The 23,149-nt window shown below is 39.7% G+C and overlaps 1 protein-coding gene across 1 annotated transcript in view; it reads left to right on the top strand.

The window, feature by feature from the left end:
• The window catches only part of LOC104508858 (leucine-rich repeat-containing protein 16A), a gene marked incomplete at its 5' end in the record, with an annotated part of 69,672 nt that overhangs the window by 25,788 nt on the left and 20,735 nt on the right, over positions 1–23,149 (top strand). The window contains 8 exons of the mRNA XM_010150607.1: positions 642–710; positions 5,030–5,123; positions 7,433–7,531; positions 11,061–11,189; positions 11,445–11,576; positions 16,924–17,099; positions 19,182–19,269; positions 22,222–22,371. Coding sequence (XP_010148909.1) covers positions 642–710; positions 5,030–5,123; positions 7,433–7,531; positions 11,061–11,189; positions 11,445–11,576; positions 16,924–17,099; positions 19,182–19,269; positions 22,222–22,371 — 937 coding nt within the window. The remainder of the gene's footprint in view (positions 1–641; positions 711–5,029; positions 5,124–7,432; positions 7,532–11,060; positions 11,190–11,444; positions 11,577–16,923; positions 17,100–19,181; positions 19,270–22,221; positions 22,372–23,149) is intronic.

Raw genomic sequence — 23,149 nt, 5'->3', positions numbered from 1 at the left:
GCTTGCTCGCTCTTATCACTGTTGCATATTAAAAAGAGCTGCAATTTATGCACCTAACCTAATGGCTTATACTAACAGCTCCTTAAGTTGCGTGTGGAATCAAAGGAACTGTGTGATGATCTTGTACAGGAATATACAATATTTTTGAATATACAATAGCCTGCAAACCTTGGCCACCAATCAGCATGATTTTTTTAAAATACCTTTCCCAATAACTGTAGCCATATAGCCTATGTAGAACAGAGATTGGTGACTTACTGCAGTTTTCTAGTGATTTGATGTGGGCTTGCAAAACAGGCATTCAAACTCTGTCTTTGATGCTATTCCATGAAGAAGCTGGAATTTTATCTCCAAATCCTTCTATTTCAGAAAAGTTATGGTTTTAGGTTAACGATGTAAAATATAGTACAGAGATCCCTTTAAAGAAATGAAAACTGAATTTTGTAGTATCATTGTTCCTATTTCAAGGTTTTAGCATATAACTAAACACAGGTTTTTAAAATGTTATACCATTCTGAGCATACAGCACTGTGTTATTTCAATTGGCATAATTTCATTATAGGACTATTTGGTGGTTCTTGTTTAACTTTTTTTTTTACTTTTTTTCCCCCTTTCTTCTCCCCCCCCTCCCCCCCCACCAGAACTGTCATATGGGACAAGAATAACATCACTGCACAGGGCTTCCAGGACATTGCTGTGGCACTGGAAAAGTAAGTTCTCAAGCAACTGAATGACTGATGAACAGGCCAAAGACTTAGATCCTGAATGATCTGAGCAGCTGCTGTTCTCATCACAGTCAATATGATTAGAAGATGCTGAGTGCTCTCAATTTTAAGCATCAGGGTGCTTAATGTAAAGGAAAATGTATGACTTCACATCCTTCAAAAGGATGAGAAAAGGCTCTGTGGCTCTTTCATCCATACTCTGCTATCAGCATTAAGGCCATTGAGTTCTGTTAGCATTAAAATTTGGAATTTGAGAATATTTTCCCTTCATTCTCTTATGTTGTTAGCATGCAGAAATTCTATTCTAGTCAGTGAATGAAGCTGTATATAATAGTAGAAAATTACTGAAGCATGCCTTTGTGGTCTGATTTTTTTTTTTTTCTTTCCCCCAGCAAGTTGAAAGTAATAGGGATGATCTCGGGAACTGCCATTGTTCATCATAATTGCTGTGGTCTGGGTCATTTTGCTTCCCTGAGCTTACTCACGTTTGCAGCCGTTATCAGTGATAGATGCTAAATGACTTTCATCTCTCTCCATCACATTCCTGTATATGTTATTATTACTTTTCTTAAGAGGGAAAAATTACAGATTTAAATTAAGCAGCAGTTGCAGTTGTTTCACATGATTGAATCTCTCAGAGAGGAAGAAAGGCTCTCTTTAGAAGGTGAAGGTAACATACAATTGCTAGTTTCTAGACAAGATGCCTTGCAAAACTGTCTAACTACTTAGGGAAGCAGTTTAACCCTCAGAGGGGTCATGAGGCTAGAACTGATAAAGTTACTTGTTTTATGAAGCTGTTGTAGTTTTTATACTTGGTTTCAAAACTAATTCAGTTGCACTGATGGGGGAAATCATATAAATGATGTATAATTAAGCAAATTATCTTGGAGTGATGCCATTGATAGTAGTGAATAATAATCTGCAAAGGATATTTGTGAGATTGCAGGCATTTCTCTTTTAGAGAGCAATAGTATGTACATTTATGAGAAAGTCTAGTAGAAAATAAACTTGTTTTCTGAACTTTTCTGTTCTGAAGTGCTTGGATAAATGAATAGAAAGGAGGGGGAAAACCTAAGGAAAAAGCAAATCATCTAAGCAGGGGAAAAAAAAAAAGAAATGCTGCAGATAATTATGTGACGTTGCACTTTATTGAGGCAACATCTCATTCATTTAGCTTGGAAGGCTGAGGTCATCATCTGCCTTCTCTAACATTCTAAAATTGTTAAAAGCATTTATAGTATCATAGGCTAAGCCACAAGCAACAAAGGTTTTCACTTGCAAGAGAGGGACTGTCAATATTGGCTGTAAACAATTAGCCTTTAAACTATCCAAATTGAAGACACATTGGGAACATCCTGCACCATATTTTTCCTAAAAATACATGAAACCATGAATATTCTGTAAGAAATAATTGTTACTCAAAATGGAATGAAATACATTGAAGATGCTTGGGGGTATGTGTGCTGTGTGTGTTGTTTTGATTTTGTTCTTAAGAAAAATAGTCATACAGTTAACCACAAAAAAGAAGAAAGCTAGACTTTTGTAGTATGATGAGGAGGCTGAGGAGAATTTGGGAGGGATTGTAACAGGCTTTAAAACAGACTGAAGTAATCTGAAGGTTGTTTTTTCTCCTCCCATCTTTTTTTCATCAGCTTAAAGTTGTGTGAACATGTTGTTCCTGTAAGGGAATTCCAGGACTTCAGCTGTTGACAGAGTTGCCCCTGGGGTGTCCCTTCCAGCTGACGTGAGAAGCTGAGGGGTTCTGTAGGGTCCGGTGCAGGTGTCAGTTCAGGAGAGCATTTGGGACCAGTGGCCATCCCGTTCAGCCTGGCCTTTGAGCAGGGTTTTATAGCTCAGGACTTTTGATATGAAATTAAGTGTGTGCTTGTGTGCTTTGCAGTCTAGAGCCCACTGTGTTGTAGAACTCTACAGTATTGCCCGATATTTATTTCTAGATGGGTTTTTTCTCTGTATGGACAACCTGAAGAGATAGTGCAGGTTCTAAAATCTGATGGGAAATACTGGGATTTGTTAGAGACATTTGCAGTGGCATGAAATTTACATTCCCAAGCCTGCAAAATGGAGAATCTGATTCCTATTTTTAAATAAAATAGGCAGTGAACACTCTGCTGCACAGCAGTGATTATCTCATGAATGGAGCAGAAGTTACTACAAAGGAAATAACACATGATGGAATGTAGGGCTGTTGTCACATGTGCTGTGTGTAGAGGGAGAGGCAGGAGGTTTTTGAGACATCCTTTCCAGTCTCTGAGCACCTCCCTGAGATTTAACTTCCTTTAAATATGGGTATTTTGCTGAGACTATTAATGTGTTATGAAATTACTGGATTGTTGAGTTGGTAGAGAAATGTACTCTGTTATAAGACACAAGTGGAGTGTTAATAAAAGAAGAATGATATCTGAGACTTCAAAGGAAACAGAGAAAAATTAAGTATGAAGATAAATGTTGCTATGATGATCAAAGTTGAAAAGCAAGCTTTCAATTCTTGGGTGTTTTTTGCCCTTGAGAGCTGGTTAGATGAAAATAAAGTAGCATTCTGATACAATGGTGTCTGGAAGGAAACAAAGTACAGAGCCTTCCTTAGGGTAGTAGCTTTCTAAAGTTATTCCTCTGTGACTGTGTGTCCATGAAATCCCCATGCCTTTCACATTCCCCCCTTCCCCTGCATGCGTAACGGAGGGTGCACTAAGCCTTTGACTAAATTGAATTTAGCATGTAATTACTAGCATGAGAGCTGGCAATTATAGATTTCAATGAATGTGATGTATTAAATGTCAAACAGCTGCAGAGATCCTTGGAAATCTACCTTTGTTTCTTTTTATCTAAATAAATACCCCACCTGCCAGGTAGTAGTCAGGCAATCAGCAAGTTCTGTAATTATTATCTGTCTTGGAGCTTGGTACCTTTGATATTTAAAAATTGACCCCATGCTGATGGACAGCCAATTATTTGCTATTTAGTATTACATGAGGACACATAACAGAGCCTGTATAGAAGGCACAGTACTTGTGAAGGGTAAGACAACCAGAAAGAAAAGTTAATTTTCCAGCTGCAGTGTGGTAGGCAGCTGGACACTGAGCAAGGACAGGATCCTTGCTGACTTCAGGTGAGTAACCACCTGCCACTGACAGCTATATTGTGCCGTGTTTACGTTGGGGAAGAAACATAGAAGTCTTCCATTATCATTTAAGGTGAAATGTTGGGTGATATCAATGAGGAATTGGTGTGTTTGGCAGTTCAAAAGACTGCTGTCCTTCAGAGAGTGGTGTTTCACGTGGCTAAGCAACTGGTGGGAGAGGAAGTGAAAGAACCTTGGATTTAGTGAGGGATGGGTCCATGGAAGTCAATGGAGTTGACTCAATTGAAACTGTGAACTTCAAAGTGCTGAAAAATAGATGGTTCCAACCATATTTATGTAGCTCTGGATGAAACAGGAACAGATGGTTTGTGGGACGTTTGCAGACAGTTGAAGGAGGAGGTAGAGATGTTTGAAGGAAATTAAGGCTAATTGAAAATAGGAAGAATCATTTCCTTTCCAGGTTTTAAGACTTTTCTGCTCTTTTGTTTTCATTTATTCAAATCTGAAGGTGTGTGGACATACCACACTTTTAGCATCTTAGGTTTAACCGTGTCCTGCTAGCCAATTTACATTCTCAGAGCTAGAATACAATTTTGCCTCAATACCAAAACCCTGTCTTTATTCTCATATCACAGCAGATGGACAAAGCTACAGAAATATTTTGCAAACAAACAAGTAAAATGCAGGGAGCAATTGTTCGCATAAAGCTGTGTGGAGATGCTGTGCTTGTTTTGTCAGCTTTTATTAAAAATGCAGCAAGTGTCTTCAAATTGTTGTAAACACAAGAAGTTATTAAGCAGTAAATTTTCAAACCTCAGTCACTTAGTTGCTATCTGTCTGTTACTGAATATTTCTATTTACACTTAGATCTGACAGAACTGCCAGCAGGCACTGACACTCCCTGTTCTGTTTTGATATAGGAAGAAGTAATCCAACCTTGTGTGCAAAGGTACAGAGGGCAGCTAGGCCTTTAATTGACAGCCACTGGGCATTGGCCACTTACCTGCATTTTTTGCTCTTCAAATTCTCCACCCCTCTCTAGTGGCAAAGAAGAATTAGCAGCAAAAAAGAGTATATTCTTAGTACCTTCCACAGACAAGCTAGATGCATCTTAGTTCTCCCTTCTAGTGTATTCTTTATAAAGAGACAGAGTAATTTGGTTAACTTTTAGTATTTTAAAATATTTTCTTTTATTTGTTTTTAGGAATTATACTTTGAGATTCATGCCTATACCGATGAATGATGCTTCCCAAGCACTCAAAACAAACCCTGAGAAAACAGAAGAGGCACTGCAAAAGGTATTGCATATACCACCAACCTGCAGACATAAAACCACTAAAAATAAAGTAATAATGTTAAGTGGCTGTGATTTCATGCTTGGTTGAGTAAGAAATCTAGGCTAGATTCATTGATTCTTTGATTGGCATGCACATATACATGGTAATCGAGTGCTGCAAGAGCATGTAGGGCTTTTTATTCCAAAGAATGCTTGGATTGAAGGGTGATGGAATGCAGTGGTGTAGTATCAAAAAGTCGTAACTAGGTAAGTGCAAGCTAGACCTTGTATTGCTGTACACAAAGGAGAGTTGGGAATTGGCATGTTTGTTACATATGTGCTTGTGTGTAGAATTACTAGTACGTGTTTTTTATTTTGGCATAAGAAATGCAGTCAGTGCTGTAGAAGACAAAGGATGCTCTTTAATTTGGGGGAGGATAAAAACATTTACTGCCTCTGTTTTATATTGTACATACAGAATTCACACACTCTGTTGCCCTAAATAAACAACTGCACCAGCATGGTTTTTTGGAAGAAGAGGTGTTGACAATATATGTAGCTGTTCCACTTGCATGAGTTATAAAGCTCCCAGCTGAGTTTTAATATAGTAAATCTTGTGAGCTCCAAAGGAGCCTCCTGCTCAGTCAGAAAGCATACAGTTTGCATCTCTTTAATGAGTAGTTTTTCCTTCAGCCAGGGTAAGGTCATAAGAATCTTATAAATAGTTCTTACAGATAACTGTGATTAAAAGTAAATAAGTTTTAGTGAAGTGATTGTCACAGGGAAAAGTGCTGGTAGTTAGTGCCTTTTTCTTTGATGCATGAAAATGATCTATATTCTGCTATTAAAAGAAAAATCAGAGTCATGGGGGGTGGACATATTTCTTACATCTTGTTTAATGTAATTGTTGATAGGTTCATACCTAGAATGATAGATATCCCTGAAAAAAAACATGAAGCTTCTGGCCATGGGAATTTAAATTCTTTTTGTTAATTAGGCATTATGTACAAAGAGCATTTTCTTTTATTCATTTCAAAGTTGCTAAAACTGTTTGGCCCTGAGGTTTTTTTTTTTTTTCCAACGCACATGGTTTGGGCTTTCTTTACACAACACAAGGAAGTTCTCTCCAAATAAAAGGTAACAGTCTCTGGAGCAATGCTGTGAACAGAGCTAATTCCATGCCCACAGGAGTGCTTGCCCCCACGGACTGAGTTGCCATGCCTGTTGCAGGGACCTCCAAACTGACTGACGTCTCAGGAAGGTCCGTGAGCTTCAGCACACCACATCTTGAGTACAATGAGAGTGTGTCTGGCCCTGTTCCAGCACCAGATGGACATATTAGCTGACCTCCCAAGCTCTGGCATACTGGATAAACCCTGCATTACTGCAGGGTGTGGTCAGACTATTCCAGTTCTTGTCGCTGATGCAGGTTTAGAGGTGACTATCAGTCCCCTTGAGTCTGCCTCACAGCCTGCTCACCACTCCATCCATCCTTTTCCCCTCTCTTCCTTTCAGACCAGATCCATCCCCTTTGAACCTTAAACAGTTTACTGGTAGGGTTTTTTGACTTGACTGTGCTTGATAGACCCAGGTTAGACTGAGTCTTCAAGGCCAGACTGGATGTGGCTTTGAGCAACCTGGTCTAGTGCAAGGTGTCCCTGCCCATGGCAGGGGGGTTGGAACTAGATGATCTTTAAGGTCCCTTCCAACCCAAACCATTCTATGATTCTATGATTCTATGATTACTTTATGTGCCATTGAGCTGGCTGATGGTAACTGTTTACTGCTGGTGACAGTTGTGGTGAGCTGTGACCAGCAGCTCTGGGTAGGAACCACTTTTCTTTGAAGAACCATTAGGTATTGCTTATCCTCAAGTAACTTTTGAACTGAGGCTCCTATATCAGTTAGGCACTTACAGATATTTTATCTTCTCTGCAGATCATGCTACCATTTAAATCTGTGTCTTTGCAGCAGACCGAATGCATCTAAAATAAATTTATCTACTATCTTATTCCTTCATGGTCTGTGTAACAACATTCTATGGATAGAGTCCCTTCAGATAATTCTCAAACCTGGATCTACTCCTTTGTCAGCCTAACTTACTGTAATTCAGAAAACACTGACGAAAGCACAGGGTTAACGACGTTTTTTTTTGAGTGTTTGCCAATGTCATTATTCAGCATTGAAACATAGAGAATAAGGTTTGCAGATAGCAAACAAATACTTAGACAGTTTTTCCTGTCAGTCCCATTTCTCATACGGAAGCAAAATTGAAAGCAAATTACGGTGTGAGGAGTTGAATCAGTTTCCTGGTCTGGTTTTGTTTTTTAGATAGAAAACTACTTGCTTCGTAACCACGAGACCAGAAAGTACCTGCAGGAGCAAGCGTACCGGCTGCAGCAAGGCATTGTCACTAGTACCACTCAGCAGGTGAGAACTTGTTCCTGACTGCTTCTTCTTGGTGTTGAAAATCTGCCTGGGGACAGACCTTTCTCTCCTCCTGTCGGAGTAGCTTACAGCAAGATGTGCCTCTGGCGTGGCTTAATTCCAGTCAACAACCAAGCACCAAACAGCTGCTCACTCACCTCCCACCTCCCCCAGTGGGACTGGGAGGAGAATTGGAGGGAAAGGTAGGAAAACTCATGGGTTGAGATAAGAACAGTTTAATAATTGAAAATAAATTAATTATAATAACAATACTAAGAATGCTAATTATAATATGAGATGAAAATAATAGTACTAATACAACTACTAATATGTAATAAAAATAATGAGGAAAAATCCCAAACAAATGACAGAACCCACTGACTGACACCCAAGCAGTGAGAGCCAGAGAGAGCTGGTGCTTGAGAGACCCGGGAGCCCTGAAAGTCAGACTCCCAGCCAATTCCTCCCAGCTTATATACTGAGCATGATGTTTGATGGCATGAAATGTCCCTTTGGTCAGTTTGGGTCAGCTGTCCTGGCTGTGTCCCCTCCCAGGTTCTTGTAGAGAAGATGCTGGGAACACAGGGGCAGTATCAGAAACTGAGTAAGTCCTTGATTTTATATAAACATTGTTTGGCAACAACTAAAAACAACATTGAGTTATCAACATTCTGCTCAGCACAAATCCAAAACAGCTTCACACGAGCTGCTGTGAGAAAAATTAACTTTATTCCAACCAAAACCAGCATAGCCTTGTGGGTGATACTTCGTTTCCCACGAAACAAAAATTATTCAATTATAATATGTTTGGAAGGAAAAAAAAGCTTTTGTAAGAGGGAGGTCTTATCATAGAATCATAGAATGGTTTGGGTGGGAAGGGACCTTAAAGACCACCCAGTTCCAGCCCCCCTGCCATGGGCAGGGACACCTTCCACTAGACCAGGTTGCTCAAAGCCTCCTCCAGCCTGGCCTTGAACACTTCCCGGGATGGGGCATCCACAGCTTCTCTGGGCAACCTGTTCCAGTGCTTCATCAACCTCTCCATGAAGAATTTCTTCCTGATATCTAATCTAAACCTACCCACTTTCAATTTAAACCTGTTATCCCTTGTCCTGTCACTACAGGCCCTTGTAAAAAGGCCCCCCCCAGCTTCCTTGTAGCCCCTTCAGGTACTGGAAAGCTGCAATAAGGTCTCCTCGGAGCCTTCTCTTCTCCAGGCTGAACAAGCCCAACTCTCTGAGTCTTAGCCCAATTCTCTCAGCCTTTATGTATAGTAGAACTGTGTAGAGAAAGACCTGAGCTATTTCTGTGTGAAGTACTGTTGGAATCAGGAACAGTTTAGTTCATTCTTGCTCAGGGGTCAGACTTTTCAGCAGGGTCTCATCAGTGTGACAGCATCATCATAAGGCTGTGCCCAGTTCTGGCGTCTTGAGTCAGTTCCAGTCTCTGCCTAGTACTGAGCAACTGTGTAAGCATGCCCTTAGGTACCACCGGAGAATAAGTCATCATCTACCTTACTCCTTCAGAACTGTGGGTATCATGGGAAGCTTTACTTACTTAGAGGGAGGGAGCAAAGGTAGGTAGAAGTCTTCTGTGCTTCTTACAGTCTGGACAGCTGAAAAAGCTTCCTGTCTAAAACAGCCCAAAATATTGCTTAAAGCTGGGAAGCTTTTCTGTTTTGTGAACCGCTACCAGGTTTCCTAAATGTCCTGTGTTGCTCTGGGCTTTTTTTCTTTTTTCCTTGAGAGGACTACAGGCATTTTCTGTGGTAGCTCACTATTCTCTCTGTTCTAGTGCCAGTACCCCTCAGGGCTGTTTTCAGATCCAGTATAGGACAGAAGCAAGCCAGTCTAAGCAGAATAAAACTTGTCACAGCCTTTTTTTTTAAATTTACTTCCATGTTTGTTTGCTCCAGCTGTGTTCCAGTGCAAATGGGATACTTCAGCAAACAGGAGAGGAATATCTGTTTTGCTCTTCAGCTGAGTAAATGAAATTTCTCTCTGTTCTCTGTTTTATTTTTTGGGGTTTGTTTTGGTGAATTTTAATTCAAAGTGGCCTTTTTCCACCTGTGTTATTAAAATATAATGAGGCAGAGTTTTACTACTGGAACCTGAACTTATACTCTGTCCTCTTTACAGAGAAAATGCTACTTGGAGATGTACTGGCACTAAAAACTTCAAGGGCAGCATCACTTTATGTTATTTTACTAATTTATGTGTTCCAATGCCACCTTTTTGCCCAAAGTTAATAATCTCCATATGAATTAAGTTTAGATCTTTTTATAGCTTGATGGTTATATTTGTGCTTTTCTCCAACAACCACACACACGTCACATTTCAGTAAATGTAATTTAATGTTATTTTGAAAGTAGAGTAAAATGACTCATTTCTATATTAAATTGTGAACAATAAGGATTGATTTTATAAACAATTTTAAGAGAGAGCTGGAAAAGATTCTGTAGTTAGTATAGTGGAACTGCGTTATTATTCCCCGAGTGTATTTTTAGTCCAGATGTCCTAATGAGACTTTGTGCTGTCTAATAATTAATTAGCTTTTTGTACTTGTTAAAAAAAAAAAAAACACAACCAAAACCCTTTGAAGAGGGAGAGTCATGTGGAGCAGAAAAGGAGCATGCTGTGAAATTATTTCAGATCTCCTTGCTAATGATATAAGATGCTAGAAATCTAGGCTTTAGTTGATGATGACATGTGCACTCAGGGGTTGCTTCAAAATGTCAAATAGCCGGTTTGCTATGTGGACTGATAAAGACTTTTAACTATTATATCTCCCTGCCCCATACATTTTAATCAAAACTGACTGTATGTCAGGCATCCTTATTGATTTGTCTTGTAGGGATACAGATGTACCACCTGCCCTGTGATAGCAGCACATTGAATGAATTGTGTTGCAGATACAGATTAAGTACAATTTACCCCACTGTGAAAACTCTGATGGAAACTTCTGCTTTGGTAGTTACAGATCCCTTGCAACTAGCAATATTTACATTTTGAAAGAGTACCCCAGAAACCTGTGCAATTGCCTTTTGCTCAGGCAGGAGAAATCTGTGTTGGTGTTTGTTGAACAGATAGTGACAGAGATTTTTTTTTTTTTTTTTTTTTTACTGTCTGGATGTCTTAAGCATTCAGGGACCTTCGGAGCTAAGTGTTAGGTATATCAACAACATTTTCAGCCTTAAACTTGCTGCAAAAACAGAGCAGCGCTTGAACTGGATAACCTGTTGGTTATTTGCACTTATCCTGAAGGTAACCGTAGGGGAAATACCCCAAAGCTTTTTTTTTTAATGGTAAAGCTTTATTGATTTTTCCAGTGTTTAGGTGTGTCTTTATGAAATCTAATACTTACCTTCAGTAGCATTGATATACCTCCAAGCTCTGATCATCCATTTCCAGATTGTTATATTGTCACTACAAATCTCACCATGGTGCTATTGAGTTGCTAGGTGGCCTGAATTCAGTTTGCATTTGACCAATATTCTGATGTTTTCTCTTTTCTGTTTCTTTTGATCAAGTAGATGATTGACAGAATATGTGTAAAAGTGCAGGACCATCTCAACTCTTTAAGAAACTGTGGTGTGGATGCTGTACAGGAAGATGTCAGATCTGCAGAACGGCTCATGCGGGATGCAAAGAACTCCAAAACAGTAAGCCTTTTCCAGCACTTTGGTAATACAGAGAGTGTGTGCTTGCAGCACTTCTCTTTTTGTGGTGTTACAGTAACAGTGTATCACAAAAGAGTATTTTCTTCAGATGATCAGCTCTAGGTAGTAATTAAAGTGATGAAATAATTCTAATTTATAAGGACTTTGATTTAGCAGAGATACTTCTTTCTATTTGTCCGGATTTGAAGGCAGGTGGTGATGAGCCTGCTTTCCAAAGATATTCTTTCTGTCTTACAGCTCTTACCAAATCTCTATCACCTTGGCGGAGCTTCTTGGGCAGGAGCAAACGGTTCACTCTCCAATCCAATCCAAGAGACACTTGAATCCATGGCTGGAGAAGTCACAAGGGTTGTGGATGAGCAGCTTAAGGTCTGTGGATAGATGTGTTACCATCTCTCACATGCAGAAATAACTAAATCTGAGATCTTCTGTTGCTAAATGCTGATGTGCCATGCTTTATTTTTTTAGCTCCTCAGTATATTTGTACCTAAGCTATCTTTTTATTATTAGTTTCTTATAACTTTGTGCCTTATTATCTAGATACTTGCCCCTTTGGAATGAAAAAAAACTGCTTCAGTGTTTGCAGGGGGCAGAAGGAGCATATACTGTTTATTATCATCTTACTTTACCTTCTAGAAGGGAAAGACTGATAAATTGCTCCTTAGGCCCTTAATACAGGCATCCCTCAAGCACCCTTAAAAGTGTCATGCCCTGGAGAAAAGTACTTGCTATTTAGAGGTATCCCACTGGAGTGAAAGCTGCTTTTCTGTAGACTCCATTGCAGATTTTTTTTTTTCCTAGTGACCGCTTTTGAACCTGGTGGAGAATTTCCACTTTAACTATTTGGTTTGGATAACGTGTAGGTATTGAGAGTGCCCCAGGAATTAGTACAGGCAGCTTTACAGGAAATCTTTTCACAAGTTGCCTGTCAAACCTCAGTTCTTGAAAGAGACTTCATTGATCTGTAAATATCAATAACCCACGTGTTCAGCCAGCTCTTGCTCACAAAATTCTACCTTCAATTATGTTAGATCTTACTGTGTAATAAGCAAGAGTCATCCATGCAGCATGCGTGAAAGAAGAAGTCAAGGTGGGAAGCTTTAGCAACTGTTGGGATCTGTATGGAAGCTGATGAATTTAGCAATATGGTTCTGAGGCAATTTAGAAGAACTTCAGTTTATGACTAATCTACCTTGCCTGTGTTTTGCTATATTTAAACTTAAAGTGAAGGTTGAACTTCCAGTTGAAACAACATGAAAATGCTTCAGTCAGTAGGAATATAATGAAGAACAATAATAATACCACATTGATAATTACTTTTTCAAAATTAAAAAGGTAATGAGGAGGAAAATGTTGCTGAATTTTTATTATTTTCCTCCCTTTCCTCATTATATAAAATAAGGTGAAGATTCTTTATCACTTTTTTAATTTCTGCAGACATGAAAGTGATTATCCACAAGATTCTTCTCCGTGGAGCTTCTAGGCTATTACTAGGATGGGAATAGTCAGGTCAGCCCTTTGTGCAGGACTCATGCACTTAAATAAGTCATGTGCATTTTGGAGAGTCTTACAGAAGGGGAAAAAAATAAAACCGCTTCAGCATGTGGAATGTTATTTATAGTTCCTGGCATAAGATCATGTTAATGGGTCTTCCATTTATGCTTCTGCACATTTACAGCAAAAGGCACTTTAGCTCGACCATTCTAACTTTCACATTCGCTTTTGATTTGTGTGGCGATAAAGTTTAAGTGCCTTACATGAAACTATAAAGTCATAATGCTCTTTGTATATAGTAGCACTCATTTTTATTCATTTTACACACAAGGCTGAAAGGTTTTCCTTTAAGTTCTATGGTGTCGTACTTTGCATGGAAGAGAAAATGTTGAACATGGATTAGGATTTTTTTTTTCCGGTTGTTAAGGTCAATTCCAAACATTATATGCAGTTTATTATTTGTGAAGATAGATAAGGGAGCTCATGTAAGTACAGTTCCTCTTGTAACTGGGGGGTGTGTGTGTGAAATATCCTATATGCTGGAAGTGCGTTTTTGACTTGTAGCTTCCATAGGAACAAGAGACTGATTCCAGAAAGAAGTGTTTGGAAATTGGGTAAAGTCAATGAATGCTCTTCAGGCAAATAAGAGATTTTTTTTAATTTTTTTTTTTTTAACATCGAAGGGAAGGGGGGAAGGAAGAAATTAGAGTAAGGAAAAGTAACGTCTTGGAGTGAGTTGAGTTGGCCAGAGGAGAAACTATAGCAAGGCCCTTGCATTTCTCCTCTCCTGCTGGTGTCACTGTGGACACACAGAACCTGTGGATGTTTTATTGGGTCTGCAAAAGCCCAAGGAAAAATCGTTGGCAAGACAAACGGTGCTTAGGCAAGAGAAGGTTGTTTTGTAAGGACAGGAGTGCTTGAACTATTCCTCCTAAATTCCATCCTGGTGCAAAGGGTTTGTTGGCTCCATCACTTGTTCCACTTTTTCTTTAGATATCAATTCTCTGGTCCTTTTACTCACTGTATCTTTCTCCTGAATGCTAGGAGTCATGAGTTGTAGGCAGGACTTCATTCTCTTTCTGCACGCCTACTGACTGGCACTTGTGGCCTTGTGACTGAAATGTTTGCCCCTCCACAGTCAATATTGGTAGCTGTGAGTTTGCAGCACTGAAAGGTTTTGGGATGGAAGTAGGGGGTGAGGAAAGGTTTATGTAGATAATGGTAATGGTTATGTGAAATCAACAGTTAAAATCCACCTCTGAAGAAACTATGTTCAGTTGTGAACTTAAAGAAGAGAACCAAACTCATTTTTAACTTTTAAACTGGACATTCTTCGAATACCCTGAGTAAAAACTAATTTTGAAATTTTCAGGTAAGGTCTTTAGTCTTTCCTCCTACTTCCCACCAACACCTTCACGCAGCATTTCTTCATCGAAAGAAAGACTGTGCTTAGACTGCAATTGCAATTCAGCATAGCAAGTCTTTCTAACTTCTATGATTGTCATCCATCAGTAACTCTTGGAAGGCTGAGTGTGATTTTTCAAGGCAGACTGCACAGTTGCACCAGTGAATAAATGCCATGGAAAAAAAGAAGGTTGTGCCAGAAATTCCCATTACTGGTTTACCTCGCTCAGTTGTCTCTACCATTGAAGTACTTCATCCTCCATGTAGATATGGCTGCAGGGGCTTGAAAGGCTCTTAATTAGTGTTACAGCCCCCAGATCTGCTTGGGGATTGAAGGAGGGAGTGCAGGAGAAGTTCTGAAAGTGCAGAGAGCTTGGGAACCCAGAAACAAGCTCCGTATTATATATAATGGCAGTTGTCCCTTGTACCTGTTAATCAAATCATAGAATCACAGAATGGTTTGGGTTGGAAAGGACCTTAAAGGCCATCTAGTTCCAACCCCCCTGCCATGGGCAGGGACACCTTCCACTATGTTGTGAAGATCAGACTTTCCTGTATGCTGTGTTGTCCTAGTGAATCCACAATTAAAAATCAGTCAGTTAAGAACTACAGACTGAAAGATGGTGCTTTGAATCATTAAATTATTATTCAGTAATAGTGGTTTTGTTTCTTACTCAGTATCTACATGTGAAAATTGCCTGTTATGGGAGGGCTGTGCAAAGAGAAAAAAGCTCTGGTAAGATGTTCAGCCTGAGGTGTCCTACCTGTGGGGTGACATTAAGAAGAAAAAGAAAATGGGTATAATTTTCAGGGGTGCAGTTCATTATTTTGTACCATTTAGAAGCACCTAGGTTAGAGCTAGGCTTACCTAGTGTGTACCATTCCAACGAAACCATGATTTTGCCTTTTTTCTTTTATTATTTATACGTACCTTTTTCTGTTTGGTTATCAACCTTCAGCCTTACTGGAGACAATTTAGTGCTTATCTGTAAACTGGGCTCTGTCCTGTTCCTCTCTTCTTTCTTTGGTTTGCAAAATCTGCTCAAAAGCTGCATGTGGCATGGCATATGTTGAAAAATCTGATGTCTTCTAATAGTTGCTGCTTGTCCCACTTGTTCAGAGGATTCAAAGCCGGGGGAAATGGGTATTGCACGTACACTGAAGCATGAACCAAGGATAGTGTCTTTGTTCTGCCTGCCATTTTGGAAGCACCGTAGCCTGAGGAGACCCTACAGTCAGTGGAGTGCAGCAGCATGACAGCTTCAGTGTGCAGAGGGACGGGCTGAGAGAACCACCTCCTTACTCATTTCTAAGAAGCACTTAATGCTGGGAACAGACATAGAGAGTTTGTTTTCAAATCCTGTGCTGATGAACCTTGACCTCTTGCTATCTGTGAAACAAGTTATTTGATGGGAAGTTAATTGATGGTTGAACAGCTTTCTGAAGATACCTAAAATAGTTCCTCTTGTTGGGAAGAGTTGAGTTGTTGGGACTGGAGACGGAGTAAGGTTGGATATAAGAGAGAATTTGAACAAAGAACAATTTCCAGTCTTGTCAGAAAATACTGCTTTGTGTTTATAAATATATCAATTTTACTGTACACAGGGTAAATATCAGCCTGTAGACAAAACAGTATGAATTTAAAATTTAGTTTTCCAAATGACCAGCTGATTGGTTTATATCGTATGTGGTCCTACCTAAGCTTTTTGGATAGAAAAATTGAAAGCAATTAGAGGAAAGATATTTCAGTGATATAGAGCACTAGCAGTGCTTCTGTGTCTCATCCTGATCCCTGTGTTTGTACATCAGAGCTTTCCTGCCCTTTTCGTGACAGAAGCTCATCCATGGATGATTATGTGAGGGGCTGTGAGCCCTCACCTGCGCCTGGACTGAGGCTCTTTAGCCTTCTAGTCAGAGCTGGGATTTGGTGATAAAACAGGATTTCAACCAGAATTACCTTTTCTCACAGGCACAGATAGGAGATAAATCTAATGCAATTGAAAGGGGCTTTATAACATAACTTCATGGCACTGAGGTATCTATGACAGATTTTTCTAAAAGGACGTCTAAGAGGGAAGAAATTGGCTTTTATGCCATCAGCAGGAGAGACCTTATTTTAAGAAAAAGAAAGTTGGGGAGTTACACAGCCCTGTTTCTGGAGTGTATATGTGTTTCTTCTGTCCTGGTTTGGGATTTTGATCAGTCATTAAAAAAGAATACGAATTATTGACTGCACTTGAGGTGCAGTGTGGACTTCTATGTATGTAAGAGAGATCTGTATGTTAAAGATTTGTATGCCCACTGCAAATCATACTTGTAGCTATTTCTTAATATTTGGCTGGTATATTCCAGCCCCATAAATCATGGCAAGTTCTCATGAGTCTCCTCTCTTTGTATACTGACGCCTCTTACAAATTGGCAGGCCAGAAGCATTGATGAAAACTGCTGATTTGGGGCAGAGTTTAGAGCGAAGGCAGCTGCAGCAGAGCATCCACTGCTGCTGGAGCATACAGAGGCAGCAGTGGTAGGTGCCCAAGGGAACCTAATTTATTGTCCTGACAGTTAAACACAGAGAGATGTAAATGCTTCATATTTGAAAAGACAAGTACAGTTGTGGGTCATTTTCAAAAGAAGTATGTAGTTCCTCCTTAGCTTTATTTTGTAAAATGCCTTTCATATTGCAGCTGGATTGCAAAATAGATTGTAAATTGGGAAGAAAAATTGTAAAAAATTACAAGTCTAAAAGTGTCATAGTGCTATGTACCAGAATAATGAAAATCTCCATGCCTGATGTTGGCTTGTGCTTCCCGTGCTGCAGACACTCCTCGAGTCTATGGTGGACGCAGCGGAAAACCTTTGCCCAAATGTAATGAAGAAAGCTCGCATCCGCGAAGACCTGATTGAGGCCAGCACTGAGAAGATTTCCATCCCACGCACTTTTGTGAAAAATGTCCTCTTGGAGCAATCTGGAATTGATATCCTCAATAAAATTAGGTACTTCAGCAGACTCATTAACAAAATTGGTCTTAGAATTTGGATTTTGGGTTGTGTGCCTCTGTGAGTAGTAGCAGATTTTTGGAATGCTTTTGTGACTCACACGAAAACATTCAAAGAGCAGGAAATTGTCCTACAGGTCTAGTGAACTTAATTCAGTAGACTGAAGCATTTGGAATCTCGGGGGATGTTAACTTTATCAATAACACATGTGTTTCTGGGTTTTCTTAGGAAGAATTTTGGTTTATGGTGCACAAATAACATTTTCATGATTGATACATTTTTTTAAACCTATTGATGTTCTCAGGCAACACTTGAATTATGGTAATAAAAGGAAATTGCACTGATTTGCTTTGAGTCTTAACAGTGCTTTGTCTGCTGCTGGATTTGGTCTTGTCCTGTAGCTGTAGCAATCACTTTAAACCTTTTTGTTTGTGTCGAGGTTGTGCACAACAGACAGACATACTTTTAAAAAATGGAAACTTGGATATTCAAACCACAAACCTGAGCAGGAACAGTTACTCTAAACAATTCTTAGTGCCCTCTTTGGGGGGGAGGGAAGGGGGAAAAATTAAAAAAGAAAGAAAAAGAAAAGGCTTTTACCTGGCCTTTTACTGCATCTTTATTTTCACATTAAGTGTATATCAGAGAATATATTTATGCTCTATAATGTGGTTGACCTGTACTTCCACCTTCACAGTTGCCATTATTTGGCTAAGGGATCCTTTCTGCCTGATGGAAAAGCATGTCATTTTGCATTGTGATGCTAATGTCTTTGCAGAAGAGGAAGAAAACAGTAAAACTTAGAATGTAATTTTGCAGAGTCCAGCAAAATTGGCAGGAAAATATGTTAAAGACTTTAGCTATGCCTTCAGAGTGTTTAAAATTGTTCACAGGGTGAGTTTTCTTCACTCTAGTTCCTATCAAACAAAATTTGATCCTGAGACTGTAGTAGTGCCCCTTCCACCCTCCACCTATAGAAGCTGCAACTGTCGGTGTGGTGAGGGTGCCAAACTTCCACCCTTTCTGCCTTACATTGTTTGAAATTAATATGTAACTGAGAGAAATTTCTTCTCCACTCTCATTCTTACCCTACCATGGCTTGGTCACCATTCTACCTCCTTGTGTGTTGCCTTGCCTTTCCAAGGAGTTTCTAACCTTTTTTTCCCCAAGGTTTCTGCAGCTGCAGTACTAGCCTTAGATAGAAGCAGTTTTGTTAATCCAACGGAACTCAGTCCATGCATAAAAACCTTAAAACAAAACCATGGTATTTGTTGGCAAGTGTCAGTTGAAGCAGTTGACCTTGAATCCATAGAGACAGGAGAGATGGAGCTTCAGGCTGCAGCTCAGGCATCATACGTGCTTGTCGGCTGCAGATGAACTGCCCTCCACAGCCTGTGCCTTTTGTGCTATGGTCAAAGACGGGACCCCAAGAGAGCAATTCCAGGTACACACTTCCTTGATAGGAAGTCACCAGTGAAACCTCAGTCCAGTGCACGGGGTGTGTTGGTGTTCCACGTACATCTTTGTAATGGGAATGGCTAACGTGACATTCTTGAGACAGAACTTGGTTACACAGACCAAAAAGAAAAAAGGGAGCAAAGTTGTGATGGCACTAGAGAACCAGCATTGTAGAGTTGCCCTTCAGCTGGCAGACAAACAAAAAGGGAGTTGAGGAAATGAGTGGATTGTAGTTGTTCAGTATAGTGCTGTTAAACAGGCTGCGCTGTCCCAATCCCAGTCCTCTGAGATTCGTGTTTCTCTGACTTCAGTGGCAAAGTGTTCCTTGCTGAGTTTCACATGTGGTTTCTATTCAGCTGTCTTACCCAGATGTTTTCATTTCAGCTCTTAGAAAAATGTTAGAAGCAGGTTAAATATGGTACAGAGGCTCTAGTGTTTATTGTGTGATTCATGAGTTTATTTCTGAAACCTGCAGTCATGTATTCTGACACCCTCTAATGTTTTATTTCAAATAAAGTGACAGCACTGTGGATAATCGTTGCGCTGTTGAACGTGTAATAAAGACAAAATTCTCCTGCACGAATTAAAATTTTCTGTGTCTCATTTTTAATCCTCACACAGTGAAGTAAAGCTGACAGTGGCTTCTTTCCTGTCTGACCGAGTTGTAGATGAAATCCTGGATGCACTTTCCCACTGCCATCACAAGCTGGTGAGTATTTACATGGTTGATATCTCAATATGCTGGGTATCTTAACAATGCCATTACATTCATAGCTTGTTCTGTTTCTCCTTAGCACAGCTTTATTTTGAAATTGGTCTTGTTTTCATTGGCATCACTGACATCATTTGAAATATGATCATGGAACTCTTGCCTCTTTGCATTAAGGAGTTTACAACCACACAAGAGGCTGCATTATATATTTGTCATACTATTTTTTGCACTGTTATCAGACCTAAAACTAAAAATGCCATCCGGATGCAACACTGAGTCATTAGTTAAGAACTCAGTAGTTGTCCTGGTGAGATAAGGGTTGGTTGATCGCTCATGAGATGAGAGATAAAATTTCATTCTTTAGAGACTGCTGAGACCTTGTTCCCTGAATGAATACATCTTGAGGCTACTTCAGAATGTAGGTGTCAAGTCTGAAGAGAAGGGAGTAGAAATATAAGAGAGGAAACATTGGTTTTTATTTGGAGGTGCTGAGCTGTCAGGAGGCACAGTTGTTTATTATAAAGGTACTTGCTTTATCAAGAGTAGAAGAAATAAACAAGTGTGTATCTACAGAAAAATGTTTTGATTTCTAATACAATGGGCCTCTGTGAGGAGAATCCAGGACTGTTTTTTAAAGAAGCTACTTGGGTGGTCAGTTTCCTGATTGAAATTGCTCTTTGTTTCTATTTGAAATTTCTCTGGCTTCAGCTTGCAGTTATGAGTTTATTCAGATGCTTTTCCCTAGACGATAAGGAAACCATATGTATTTGTCTTTATTTCCTCTCCGTGAAAGTCCTCATACACAGAAAACAAATCGCTCTTCCCCACCCCACTGGTTTAATGTTAATAAATTAAAAGACTGTGTTATTTGAGGGCGTGCCTACCTGTTACAGAGCAGCGTTTTGTAAAGATACAACCTCCAGTGTGGGCAGCTACGTAGCAGCATCAGCCTGCTCTGTGAGTGGCCACGTTAATTAGCTCCTGTGGGTTCTGGAGCAGGTTCAGCTGGCATCAGCAGTGGGCCGTCTCTGTCCAGCGGTATTGCACAACTTGGGCATGCCCCAAGTCTTGCACAGTAAGTCATTTTCTCCAGCCTTTGAGTCACTTCAGTAACAGTCCTCTCTGCCCTTTCTCCAGCTGTTTTAAAAGCCTCTTTTAAAATTGTGATCCCCAGAACCAGACAAACTATTCCAGTGTTTTAACCAACACCTATTTTCACTGAGTGAAATTGTTTTTCTCATGATACTCTTTATTACTCTTATTTTTGTAGCCAAGAAGATAAGAATTCCTTCCTTCTGTCAGAGTTTCAGTGGTAGCTCATTTTCAGGACTGGGTTTGATAGAACTCCCTCCCAGTAATGGCTTCTGGTTGCTCATCGCTTACACCTTTTCAGGATTATGCCCATAGCTAATTGCCAGTGCTCTTGATTCCTAAGGCATGATTCTCCATGCATTTGATTTGAGTTGATTTACTTTGTGATCCATTTTGGCCTGCATTAGTAACATCTCCCTTGCACTGTTTAATTCTCCTGCGTTTCTGGTAGCCACAGATTATTTCAGGTAGTATAGCACTGATGAAAACAGTGAAGAGTGCGGATCTCAAAAATGCTGATGGACCAACTCCTGTCTAATTCGTCAGTGTTATTCTTCAACTGACAGCTGCAGCCCAAGAGCTGGCAGCTAGTTCTTAATACAGAAAAGACTAAACACACTGATACAGTTCTGTGCCAGCTCCTTAAATTGGAGTGTCATGTACCACTAATTCAGGCACTTACAAATGCCTGTGAATGTTGCATTGACACAGTATTGTTTGGGGCAAATTTGAGAAATAAACCTTGTTCGACAAGACCTCTGTTTGCCTAATGGGATGCTTTTTAGTATGATTAAAGATAAATCTGTAACGGCTCTCCACTTGTTTTTCCTAAGTAGACACTAGACTAAGTGAGCTATAATTTACTTGGGTCATCTGTTTACCCTTGCTGATGGTTAACAAAACTACAATCCACTGGTTATTTGGAGTCCTGCTGATGTTAAGCAGTGGGGTCCCTTCCAACCCAAACCATTCTATGATTGGACTACAGGTCTCCCTAGCTGCCTCTTTGAAAGCTTCTGTGACTAACTGATTTGGGCCAGCTGGTTTTCAAGCACTCTTAACAGCTGTTAGTTAATATTTTCTTTAGTTACCAACAGAACTAGAAAGCATTTCATCCTTTTCTTGACAACATGAACCCACTCCATTCCAAGTACAGTCCAGGGGGGTTTATATAACATTCTCTGTCTTCTTAGTAACAGCTTTTGCTATGCAGGTCTAATAAGTGACTTTATTATTGTTAGAATTTTTTCTCTCTGATATTTTAAAATACAATCTTAGCCCATCAATCTATAACTGATTTTTTTTTTTTTTTACTTGTAACTCCTACCTGTTTCTTCAGTGAAACAGAACTGAGGTTTTTAACGAAGCTGTCCTGCTTTTTGCATAGAGGAAGATAACATTTTGGCCACCTAACAAGTATCAAAATCATATTAGCTGAAACTGTACATGTCTTTGAGTTAGTTAATTTAAAAAAGGTCCTGAACAGAGCGTCTCTTCTACCTCTTCGCTTTCTTTGTAATATAGATGGGACAAATGCTGAGGGAGCCCCATGAGACTGTTATAAGTAAAAAGTAGAGTGGCTTTTTACCTGACCTTTTTCCTTTTATTTTTTTCCTGTTCTCTCTTCCTTCTTAGAATGTGTGAGGGAATGGTTTTCCATCAAAAAAAAGAAGAAAAACAAACCCTAAAACAAAATAAATCCAGTGTAAAGATTAACACGTACAACTGAGGTTTGCTGTTGGATTTAGTTGTCTAGGGTCTGTGATCACTTAAATTCTGCAAGCTTTCTGGTTTGGTTCAGTTTGCCTTTTTTCAACAGTTTGATTGATCTGTTCCTGTCTTTATCCTTGTCTCCAGGCTGACCATTTGACCAGACGTGGCAAACCTCTTCCACAGCAAGAATCACTGGAAATCGAGTTAGCAGAAGAAAAACCAACTAAACGGTCTATCATCACGGTTGAGGAGTTGACAGAGATAGAACGCTTGGAAGATCTGGACACTTGTATGGTAAGACACATTGCTCAGCCCATTTGGTTAAACATGCAAATACCTGGAAGAAAAATGGTTTTCAAACTGTCATTGGGTAATTTCATGGTATCAGGAAACTGAAGTTAGGAATTGGCTTCTAGAAAAAATAAGTGTTAGCTTCTGAATGTTTTGTCTGAGTTGCACATTGCTGTTCAGCAAAGGAAAAGCTTTTCCCTTTTTTTCACTTCCCCTTTCCTGGTACCTATTCAAGGGCCTCTCCTTTGCATACATTGCTGCAACTGAGCTAATAGGATAAATGTCTTTCACTGGCCACAGATTCACAGAGCTTCAGCTGCAGTAATAAATGGGACCATGCTATCCTTTCACAACACGCTGCTTTCTGCCTTTGTCTTCCTTCTGCTTCACGTGGATTCCTCTGGGCCGTAACAAAAAATGCTCTGCCTGAAAGTTCTATTATTGGCCATGAACAGAAGCTGATTTTTTTTATATTAGCTTTTGAATGTATGGAAGAAGTCTTAAAACCTTGAGACTGGGCTGCAAGAAAATGCTGAACAAAAACCTCTGAAGGGCCTTATAAAATCCCTTGTGTGACTTTCATTATAAAGGTGATGCCACACCCTATCATGATCCTTAATGAGACACAAATGCGCAGAATGCAAATAAATGGGTTGCTAACTGTTTTCAACCTCAAAAAACCTTCCACCCAACATAGTCTGTTGAGGAACTCTGCTGTGGACAGGAACGCAAGGGAACATTTCTCTATTAGGACTTGGTCTAACTGGCGGTCACTGCTGCA

This window comes from Eurypyga helias, unplaced genomic scaffold, assembly GCF_000690775.1.
Source record: "Eurypyga helias isolate BGI_N326 unplaced genomic scaffold, ASM69077v1 scaffold13604, whole genome shotgun sequence".
In the NCBI taxonomy this organism is placed as follows: domain Eukaryota; kingdom Metazoa; phylum Chordata; class Aves; order Eurypygiformes; family Eurypygidae; genus Eurypyga; species Eurypyga helias.
The sequence above is the reverse complement of the archived record's forward strand: the minus strand, read 5'-3'. Positions and strand labels throughout refer to the sequence as shown.